The sequence below is a fragment of the Leuresthes tenuis genome, unplaced genomic scaffold, assembly GCF_036924035.1.
Source record: "Leuresthes tenuis unplaced genomic scaffold, fLeuTen1.0.hap1 SCAF_24, whole genome shotgun sequence".
Taxonomy (NCBI): Eukaryota; Metazoa; Chordata; class Actinopteri; order Atheriniformes; family Atherinopsidae; genus Leuresthes; species Leuresthes tenuis.
Window position 1 is genome coordinate 7,601,577 of NW_027325378.1, and position 12,012 is coordinate 7,613,588.

General features: G+C 38.6%; 2 protein-coding genes across 2 annotated transcripts in view; one reads left to right on the forward strand and one right to left on the reverse strand.

The window, feature by feature from the left end:
- The window catches only part of LOC140284586 (E3 ubiquitin-protein ligase RNF31-like), a 423,699-nt gene that overhangs the window by 253,049 nt on the left and 158,638 nt on the right, over nt 1–12,012 (forward strand). The window lies entirely within an intron of this gene.
- Nucleotides 4,395–12,012, reverse strand: part of rnf152 (ring finger protein 152) — a 56,127-nt gene continuing 48,509 nt past the window's right edge. Inside the window, exon 2 of the mRNA XM_072378779.1 lies at nt 4,395–9,705. Within this exon, the coding sequence (XP_072234880.1) occupies nt 8,893–9,528 (636 nt within the window). The 5' untranslated portion in view covers nt 9,529–9,705 and the 3' untranslated portion in view covers nt 4,395–8,892. The remainder of the gene's footprint in view (nt 9,706–12,012) is intronic.

Sequence of the window (12,012 nt, forward strand, 5' to 3'; positions counted from 1 at the left end):
ATAGGGTTTGTTTTTTACCCTGTAACCAAGTAACCCAGTTTAAGGTTGATATACAAAACATTTAACCAATTCTTCAAGGACAGTAACATGAAGTTAAGGTTTTGGATGGCTCAACTTATCCTGAATTAGTCATGTAGGGTTAGGGTTAAATCAACATATTAATACACAATTATATATATTTCACATAAATCCACTGATACAACCACCCTCATGATAAAGTAACAGCAAAGAGGCAATTTTCTGCATTGAGAACTTTTCCTTTTTACATTTTCGTTACATTTTCTTGGTCATAGACACACGTTCTAAATAATAGCTTAATAATACTTATTATACAGTCAAATGTGAGGCCATCTGTCTGACAGCTAAAGCTTGGCTGAAACTGGCTCATCAACAGGACAATGATCCCAAACACAGCTGCAAATCTACAACAGAATGTGTGAAAAAGATAAGAATCAAGGTGTTGCAATGGTCCAGTCAAAGTCCAGACCTCAACCTGACTGAAATGCTGTGGTGGGACCTTAAGAGAGCTGTGCATGAACCAATGCTGCAAACCTCAATGAACTGAATCAACGCTGGAAAGAAGAGTGGGCCACACTGCTTCAGTGTTCTGTCTCAATCTTATGACATGTTGTTTTACAATCAGGTTACATTTACTTAATTTTAAGACCTGATAAGGGCCAGATAATCTTTTTTACCTACGTCCTATCATGTAAAGTCTTGATGGTGTGTTTTCTTTTTCACAACTGCATGTTAGAACCTTAATTTTAAGACTTACTCAGGAAGAGACCAACAGGCATGATGAAAGTTGTGCAGTTTAGTAAAGTTAAAGGTAAAATGTGATGAGTATTCCAGTTTCTGAAATAGTTTGAAATATTGCTGGTTTTACATCCAGTGTGATTTTAAAAGAGGGTAGTGATATGGGTTGTTATGAATAAAACATTAAAATAATCAAGAAATTATGCAGTCAAAGATGTTGGGCTGACTCATTCCTATCCTGCCATTGACATCAAGTGGGATGGTGATCAATTTCTCTAACAGTTGGTGTAATTTTTAATTAAATTTGGAACAAAACCTGTTCATTACTTTTCTTTTAATTTCCCTGACCACTTCAATTACCATTTTTCTACGCTCTGGTCTATTAGAGGGAGTTAAATTCAACTTCAGAGGTATGTTTTCAGAGGCTTCTCCTTTAAGGGTCCTCAATCAGGCTTTTTATAGGACAGATAGGATGAATTCATGATCAGTACCTGACTGTGCATGATGTCAAAATGAAAATGAGCACCTTTGTACACTGAAAACACACTAAACATCAGTTACTAAAGGTCTTACGAGGGAAAGTAGAGCTGTCTCACACAAGCAGACTAATTAACCTGTCATTACCCACACCTGTGCTCCAGAGCAACAGAACTGATTCCCTCATGTCAGGTCATTTTTCTGAGGCTGTCATCTTTGAGGTTGTTTGATTGTCTGCAGCTGCTCTTGAATTAATTAAAACTCTGACGATGTTTGAGGATTTGTTAATTAACAATAAAACGGCATCAAAACGTGGCACCCTCAAACTAAGGCTGTTTAAACCAGAGTTGTTATTCTCTTCCCTAAAACTGGTCAGATTTTGAGGGTCTAATACACCGAAGTTTTACACAGTACTGTAACACCTTATGCACTATACCTTGAGCATGAATGGATACCTCTTGCTCCTGTAAAAGTCTGTAACTCGTGCAGCTCCCCATCGTGACAAGTTCACACTTCCTTGTCTTATTAAACAAGTTTTCATTCTCGAAACATGTACATCTCTGTTTGAGCCAACTCAGAACTTTGTCCTCTAATCCTTTGAAATATTTAACTTTTCCGTTGCCTGAGATACTGCAGGAGTGTTCACTGAAAAATTGATATTGCTTTTATTCACTCTGTTGCACACTGTCACCCAACACTGCCTCCAACAAATGGGAACCATGACTTTTTTTCTTTTTTTTCAGTACGAAGAAACTAAGTCTGATCTGCTGCTGGGCTTAAACGGATGACAGTCTCTGCTCGGCTTATGCCGAGCATCCTTGATACGTCCTCAAGAGCGCTCACATAATACAGTGACACAAAATAGTTCCGGTGACAAACATTAACTGTAACACTGTGCGCCAGAGATATGAGAAAGCTGGAATTTCTTTCTCAAACAGAAAAATGCAAATAAACCAACGCCTGGGTGAGGATTAGAAACCTGTCATGATGTACATTTTACTTTCAGCATGGTATTGTGAAATTACCTCAAGATTCTTTATTAACCCCTTTGTGTCGTGGCTGTTTAGGGCCAATTCTAATCTGATTTTACAAAGCTCTATGTGTGGCTGAGTTAAATTGCATATTTTCCAATAAAGATTATGAGTTTTAAATGAAAAATCATAGGCGATCTAAATCCATTGTCGTAATGGTGATGATTATGCCTATTTTAACATTTTTTCTGACACAGCTTTGAAAGTAACACATTTTTATAAAGAGGTTAGAGGTTTATTTATTATTTTTGCAGAGGACTTTCAGCTCAGCTCAGCTCAGCTTTCTGTGAGCCAGAAAAGGGGTATTTTAAAGTGGAACATCATTAACTGTGTCGGTCTTAAAGCAAGCCATGATATTTTCTGATTACTTTTAATGCCTACAAATAACTAAACAGTCTCCAATGCTGAAATCTAACTGATAACTTATCAATGGCAACGCCTAATGATTAATTTTTTAAAGTCAGTTAGTCTAAAACTAACTGACAACATTCCAATGTTGACACCCAACAAAATAGTTTTCACTGCCTCAACCTAACAAATTTCTTCTTAAAGCCTTAATGTAAGTGGTTACCATTAAATCCCTGAACCTAATTGATTGCTTTTTAATGCCTACAACTACCCGCAAGGTCTTCAATGCTCAATAGCTAAATGATTAGTTATTAATGCCAAAACCTAACTGCTTACTTTTTATTACCTTTACATAACCAGTTTTCATTGATACATTTAAATATTCGTCTAAATATTACAAATTACTTTTCATAGCATACACCAAACTGAACTAGTTTTTATGCCTAAACCAAACCAATTACTTTTTAAGACATAAACCTAAATATGATATATTAATACTAATATATATTAATGCTAATATATATTAATACTAATATATATTAATACTAATATATACTAATATCTATTAATATATAAACCTAAATTTTATACAACCTAAAGTGTGAATGTTCCACATAGGAAAGAATGTTACATTCAGGTCAATATGTCCTTCTGCTGTTGTTTGTTGGATGAAGAATGTTCTGGACAGTATGTATAAGGACAATTAGTTTTGGCTTGTTAATGTGTAAAATATAAAATGTATTTGCATTAAGAATGCATATTTCTCTGCTACCACGTTGAGAGTATTAAAAGATATCTATTTAAGATGCATTTAGAACACATTAAAATATACATTAAAACATACATTTTGTGAATAATCACGAGTTAACTATGGATTAATTGTGATCAAATATTCTAATCGATTGATAGCCATAATATTCACGTGAAATCAATGGTCAAATAAAAGACATTTGTGGCATTTATTTCAAAACTTATACCTCTTTCTCTATTTATAGCCTTCTGAGTTCAATTTCAATGGTAACCTTTTTTTTTGTACATGCTAACAATAATAATAATTATTTTTTTGTGAACAGATATTCTGGTTCCACCTGTCTAGAAAGCTCCTGTTTTCCACCTTTCGTTTTGCCATTTTTGGGAGGGGTGGCCTGATGCGACTGGTAGCATGAGGTCCCTAATGAATGTCAACAGAGGAGGGGGCGCTTGTGGGTCTTGATTGACTGCACTAGCAGAGCATTCTGGGATTTGGTGCATGTGCTGTCTACTAGCTCCAGCAGGTATTTGGTATTATCTCGTGGGCCAAATATGATTATGCAAGTTTGACATCGATGCTCTAAATCATGCAAACCCTTTCACAAATGCTAAATGAACGGAAAATAAATCTAGAAATCATTAAGCAGCCTGAAATTGTAAGGTTAAAAGCATGTCAACTAAACTATAACTGATACACTTGCAGATTAAAAGCCTTCCATGATTATTGAAAGTAAAGTGTGTTGAGGTAAGACGGTTGAAACAGTGCGGTCATTAAGGTGGTTGAGGTTTTCTGCTGCAGCAAAGCTGGCTGCAGTTGACCCCTGGGGAGCGTTAATTACCTATGTGACACTATATCAATAAATACTGGAGGTGGAAAGAGATTCCTGAGGGTAAACAAAAGGATGTTGCACTCCACTAAGTTTACTCAACCATATCATATGGTATTTTTTTAAATAAAGCAAAAGGGAATAAGCATTTGATCTTAGTGGGGACTTGGAATTTTGTGAATTTAAGATAAAAAAAAAGACTTCCTTGTTTAGACTCAGAGCTTTTGCTTTAATAGTTCACCAAAAACAGCTGCTGCTTGGGTTGTCAGAGCCGACACAAGCAGGAAACTACAACAGGGACTTTACAGCATTTTTTACAAACACACAGGCACAGAAATGACAAGCCTCCCTCTATGTTTCTCTTAGTTGAATCATTTAAGAAAAAATGTAAGGCAAAAACTGTATCACACAGGGCAGTTTTTGATTTGACAAACCATTAAAACAATTAACAAAAAGAGTTGGTAACATGACTATTTTTTCCATTATACAAATGTAACATGGCTAAAAATATCGTCATAGTAGGGACGAAACCTTCTCCGTTCCTTAATTCATTCCAAACAGCATTTTCCAGTGTTTTCCTAGAAATACATGGGTCATTTAACAGAAGTTTTAAGCTCAACAACATTGCATGAAAACCCTTAATCTTGTAAATGGAATGGACTTGTTGCAGCACCATTTATCCTGAGTGTTGTGAAGGTTATGAACTGTCTTACTGGTTCAAATTTGAGGTGCTAGGAAACAAAAAATATATCCTTGTTACCCTGTAAAAGTTAAAGATGATGATCAGATTTTGAGCCACACTGGTTTTAGATTGTTCAAATAGAAAGTGACTTCACAACATTTTCACATTTTTGCATGTGGTGGTTTACAGCCAAGCAGATTTTGTTATGTTTATGCATTTAGCAGACACTTTTATCCAAAGTGACTTACAGATAGGCAGATAGGGTAAGGGGGTCTTGCCTAAGGACCCCTACTGGAGATAGTACCTTTCATGCAGGGGTTTTGAAACTAGATTTTAGGTTTTCTCTATTTAGCTTTTGAGACTTTCATCCCTGATATTTATACCACACATTAAACTCAGTCAGTTCATAATAAGCAACTCCTTCATGTCAAATGAGCCAGGCGAAGGAAAGCCCAGGAGTCATCAGCCCCCCCCTTACACCATTGTTCCATAGTCATTGTAGTCCCATTACCCCCATTTTATACCCTTCCGCCCTACAACTTTAGACTAAATAAAACAGGTAAACATAACATGTGGAGAAGATTTAATTATTTCTGTAGCTTGTTTCTGCTTTTATTCTCCATCTTCTTGATCAGAAACTAAGTTTCTGTAACATAAACCAACACTTAGAAATAGAAACACTTTCAGTTCATAGGGGGCTGAAAGGGGGCTTTTTTAAAGCTTTCCCCATGGGTTCAACAATTCTGAACTGGAATAATGTTTAAAACCAAACATGGTACTGGGTTTCCTTAATCTCTGACTTCTCTCTCTGGGGAAATTCCGCCACAAAACCTTTTTATCCTCAAGTGCTAAGAAATGAGGAAGTATTTTAGAGTCCACAGAGCACAGAGTGCTAAAATTATACCAACTTTCAGCAAAGCTCCCCCAAACTTCAAACGGAACAGTCTCATAGCAACCAGCGGGCATATTATACATGAACCATTTCAGCTGAACTTATCTCTCACTGGATCTGCAAAACAAGCCGCCGCCATGTAGCCTGAATGCCTTCAAAAGAATGCGGAAAGTCACGAGCTATTAAATCTTATTTATAATTAGGAGGTCAAAAATTCTTGGTGGCAAGCGGTGAAATTGGGCTTTTTGAATTCAACAATAAAAGCCCCAAAGACTGGATGTAGCTTAGATGTGTTAAATAAGTCTACAATTAATACTTACAGAAAGCAAACTGCTTGCCTCACCATTTAAAAGTGAAAAAAAGAAACATTCAATGCAAAAAAATATTCAAAAGCAGATAAATCAATATAGCCTTCATTAACAGAAACCCTGCAGCAGCCGCCCACAACTGACCCGTTACCGACCCATTACTGACACAAATAAACACGCACCATTGCACAGTTGAGTCCATATATTCACTAGTTTTTGTATTAAGATGAGGAGTAGATAGTGCGTGGGCTGGTGTTGATCAAAGCCGCAGGCTCAGGTCTTCAGAGAGCGATGGAGGTCTGAGGCAAATCGGGGTGAAAGGTTGATGGACAAACTGTATGAGATGAAAGTCCAGAAAATAAATAGAAAAAAGAGGTTCTGATGAAGTTCAAACTCAGCATTTTTAAAGGATTACCTTGACACTTGAGTGTTGCTATTTTCGTAGAGAGTTAGAGAAGATCAATAAACCTTTCATATGAGTTTATTCAGCTTAGAGCTGGAAAATGGATGCTATTAGCTTAGCTATAGAAAGGGAGCATGGGTAAAAAGGTAGCCTGCCTACATTCAAAGATCAGAATTACTCCCATCAACATATTAGTGTTTGAATAATATAGGTTTTGTCCATTTGTTGAATCAATATATGAGAAACTGTAAAGACAAATCTTTTTTTTTTTTTTAAGAACTACTAACTCTCATAGCTAGCATACTGAGTAAAAACATGGATATTCTAGAAATTTTGCATTTGTTTTTCACAATAAACTAGCATACATGCTAACTAGCATGCATGGAAAAATGCTAGCCTAACAGAACTGTTTTCAAAGTTTAGAAATGCCATTAACAACACACCTAAAGCTCTCCTTCACTGTGGAAATGCTTATATGAGCCGTACTACCCCACTGCCTCCTGTGGATTACAATACTTTAGAGAATGCCTAAATGGGTCATATTTATGATACATGAACAAGTTCATTGATCTTCTCATTTTAAGTCTCTAAAATCAATTATTCTGGGGATTCTGAAACATGTCTTTATTAGACAACCTTTACATATTCATAATAAGATACTGACATTTAAGGTGCATCATTTGGCAACTGCATTTTATGGCCATTACAGAAAAGAAATTACTAAGTTAATGTGATACAAGTAGAAAATTTAAATGTTTTAATTTTTAAGAAATAACGTAACTTCAGTTGGATCAATCAGACATAGATGATGCTGTTTGGTGTGCCTGGTGCTTGCAAAGGATGACCTAATCAAATTTGTCTTCAATTAGGTAATTAAATTGATTTAAGGCCAGACTCACCACATTATTGAAAAATATCATACTTTGAAGTGATATTATTGTGAATTGGGCTAATTCAGGGAAAAACCTCGTGATCTGAATGAGTAGATAGCATTAAGGATTCAGGAATTAGAATACAACAAACAGATTTCTGGTTAGATCTGAGGACATTTCTCATTTTAAATGGGATATATGGCAGAACAGGATAGTATGACAGCTACACCTCTTTGCTATCATCAACAAGTGGAGTTCACTGTTGCAGTGGAGTCTAAGGTGTGATGAAAAAAAGATGCTGTCCTAATACATTTACTCATTTACTCTACTTTAAGAAAAAACGTTTTTTTAAGGGGGGGGGGGGGTTAAAGCATTGCAACCTCTTCAGAAAATCTAGTAAATTTTTAGTTTTTCCTCATAAATGTAACGCTTTAATCTGAGAGACAATATTACTCATTAATTTTTAAGTTTTTCTTATAAAATGTAAAAATATTCAGGCAATAACTTAGTTTATTTTTCCTTACACATGAATTTCTCAATCACCAGCCGCTCTTTTTATTTTATTCTTTTTCCAATTTATGATGGTCCTAATTTGCATTACTGTCTATTATTTCAGTAAAATATAACTGTCTCAAGCTTTGAGAGTCCAGGTGACAGCTTAAATTGCTTGTTTTATGCACCCAACAGGTCAAAACACACAACAGAAAATAAACAAAGTCCTTGCATTTGGAAGGCTTGAACCAATAATTATTTTTACTTGCCTCATGACTTAAATAATCAAATAAACTCCAATCAATTAGTGGACAGTTTCAGCACTAACTCGGACTTTTACATCCTTATAAACCTACCTGTATGTAGTTGTATGAACATTACAATTCACTTACTATGTGGAACCATCATTTAAACAGTTTGTTCTGAACAGATTGCTTAATTAGAAAAGGAAAATTAAAGCCATGTTGATTCTGAGTTGCCTGGATTATTCTGACAGGGCACAGACGTGGATCCTGCACAATTTGTTCCAGCAGAATCACAGAACAGAGAGTCCAGATTCTGCACTGCAGCACCAGCTAGAAACGCCAAGCTGGGAGCCTCAGCTAAGCTAATCAACACTATGATAACAGATTAACTTCTACAAAACACAGACGAAACTGGAAAGCCGGCCACTGTGGGTATAATAGTGTCAGCCCGGCTGTCCGAAAAACTAACGTGTGATTTTAGAAACGTTCTTTTGTGGAATGTAGAAAGAAAGGAGAAGGGTGGGAGATTCGGGGCCAACAGAGTACTGCTGGCTGAAAGGAAAGTGAGGGTTTGAAGGCATATTTAATTCAATTTCAGTCAACAAAATTAAAAAGAAAGTAATGCAACGGCAGACCAGTTTTTGGATCTCCTCTCTGCCCACTTCTTCATTATTGGTGTCACTCTACTTTGCTCTGTTGTTTTTCATAAATGCCCTTGATGTGAGTTTAGCCCCCTATCCTCAGTAGAGTCTGACCCTGAGGAGACGCAGGGCTAATGGGGGGTTCCGCAGCTGTCCGGTCTGCCTTGCTCAGCCGCAGGAGATGACAGTGAAGCGTTTGGAGATGCAGGACATGTTGTGCAGCACGATGCCCAGGAGGAAGAGCAGCACGCACGCCACCAGGATCACTGTGCACACTCCTGACCACGTAGAGCCCTTCCCTCCTCCCACTGGGCCGGTGACTCTCCTCTCCCCCTCGCCCCCCTCTAGCCCCACACCCTCCAGACCCATAGCCAGCCCGATAGGCTGCTGCTCAGGCATGGTCACCACCGCCACTCCCTTCTGGTGTCCACCAGGTAGGAAGCGACAACCCAGCTCCCCTGGCAGGCCCAGTGCCCGCTCCTTAGTGACAGGAAGGGGCAACATGTAGCAGCCGTTGCTGGGGAGGCGGATGAAAACTGGCGTGTGCTCTGAGGCGTGAGGGATGGCGATGACCGTGATGATGTCTGGGTCATCCGGTAGCTGGGAGACGGACAGGCCAGGGGGCAGTTTGGTGACACCACGGCACCAGGGACAGCGGATCTCCTTCTGGCTGCTGCGCATTTGGGTCAAACACACCGAGCAACATGTGTGTCGGCAATCCAGGAGTTTGGGACGCCGCCGGGGACTGTAGTAGTTAAAGCAGATCTGACACTCCAGCATGGAATCCTGGGAAAGTGTATCCATTTTAGGGAGGTGTGTTCACGAGCAGGTAAATGAACTCAATCAAACAGATTGAACTAGAAAAGCGGTTCTGCAGCTCCAGAAGAAATTAAGAAAAGCTTGGCTGATGTTTCGTCTTCCACATCTGTCCAAGACTTCGCAGTGATGTTACAATCCTTCAATGACAGCATGGTCCGTCATCTGCAACAGAAGAAAAAGATGATCGTTGAAATGATAGTCTAACAACTGGTCTCACAATAACAGCTGTATTGCTTTACGTTACTTATTAAATACCCAACTACTGCATCTAAAATTTCCTACCTCTATTACAAATGGTAATTTACAGAACCACGGCCTCATATCCAAGCTGACCATCTCATGAACCCAGCTACTGTGTTGACTTGTTGATGTTTGACCTTTGAAACATCAGCCCCACGGCACCCTGAAAGTCATTATTTCCAATGGTCTTGGCTGCACAATGACAGTTTCTTACTGTATTGAATAAATCGCAAACTGCCGATGGATGAACTCGCTGTGACCCACTCTGCCAATCTACAATAAGCCTTCCAGCTTGGCAATAAAGGTATATCATATGTCTCAACTGTCTGAATTACAGCAAAGTGCAAGTTTTAATCCAGCCCTCATTTCTTTAAGTTTACCTCTCAGCAGTCAGACTTTTAAGTCATATTTTCAAGTGATCTTGAGCAGCAGTTCTCCAGGCTTTCTGAGAGTCTTTCAAAGTTTTTCTTTGGATATTCAGAAGCATGTGTTTCTTTTTGTTTGTATAGCCACTTAACACTGACCTATGAATCTTTCCAGCATAAAAAAGGCTCCTAACTCAAGGGATGAACCAGTGTTGTGTCGACACATAACAGACAACATAGCAAAGAAGAAGTTTTAAATTGTATCTTTAGGCACTTTACTACTAGCAGCCTGTCACAAAGACACATCATTTATCCCATTTCTTTAGTTTCATCTATGAAAAACACCAAAGATAACACAATTTGACAGACAGAAAATAGTATTTTTGCAGCAACAAGGTGATTCCCAAAGAGCTATTAGCTGAAAACTTGGCATATCTGAGCATGCTGTGCAGTGTGTCCTTAAAACATTTGAGGAAACTGGACAAGTGGAGGACAAAAGAAGAAGTGTCAGACCTAAAAAACTATCTACAGCAGATGAACAGTATCTGAAAGTGATGTCCTTAAGAAAGAAGAAAAATCCAGCAAATTAATTTTTATATTTGCTTTAGAAAAAATAAGATTAAATGGGCCCATGGTTTTCAGAAATGGTGAATGCAAACACAATCTTCTTGTGTCTAAGGAGCAACTATACTTTCTGTGCAGATTTACTTAGCCACTGGGGAACAAAAATCCCAAAGTGAATCCAGTGCAGTAACCGAATCTTAATCAGACGTCTGGGCACCTTCGCAGACTCCTGTCAATGTAAAAGAAGCAGCTCAAACCAGTTTCAGCGACGCACCAGTGAAGCCCTTTCAACCTCACAGGTTGACTGGCATGTTAAAACGCCTCCTGTTTCGTAAATATTTGCAAGCCATGTCAGTTTAACGGTTTCATGTCACATCAGCATAAAAACACAAATACTCACTAAATTTCCCCATTTGCTGCTGACTGACTCAAACTGTGTAGCAGGCATAAGATAAGAAAATGGGTCACAAAAACATGATAATTTCTTATTTATTTATTTTTCTGAGCCTGCACAACCTGCAGACATGCTGTTAGGGTCACCTTAAATAAGTGCAGCTTTCCAAACTTTCAGCAAGAGGAACAAATGACACTTTCCAGAGTGCTGATCTCACAGCAGGCGGCTTCCATACAGGCCTGAGGGATAGAGAGGTGGTGGTCAAACTACCACAGTGCATCATGAACGATGGGGAGTCATTACAATGTACAGCACACATTGCACATATCAGCCGGCAGCCAAGTGCAGCAGTGGTGAGTTCATGAGACCCTTCGCCTCAGTATATGTTTTAAGTATAGCTGATTCTTCCGTCTCCTTCAGGCGACGGACTCCGTAAACACTTTCTTCCTCCACCTCCTACTCGTCTTGCATAAACACGTCCACCGTGTTAATCCATGCGGAAGCTGTGATAGTTTGCTTTTCCAGATGATTAAACCCTGTCAAAATAGCACCGTGGAAACAATGAATACCAAACAGGGACCACCTGCCAACTTTATATTTCATTTTTTTGCCCAAATTGTTGAGTGTAAAAACTGCTGAGGAGGGAAGATGACTAGATTTTTCTTCCTCTTTCTCTATGCTGCCATCTCAATGGAATTGCTGTCCCTTCGGGCAAAACGGCGAGCGAGGAGGGAGACAGATATGATGCAGGGATGGAGAGAAAAATGGTGACAGATATGGAAAAAGGTGACCACTGATTGTCCTGCAACATCGTACATCTCAGTCCCTTATCGAAAATAAGATATCAGGGAATTACACTCCTCATCGTACCCATTGGGGCCACAGATGTGGCTATGACAGATAAGA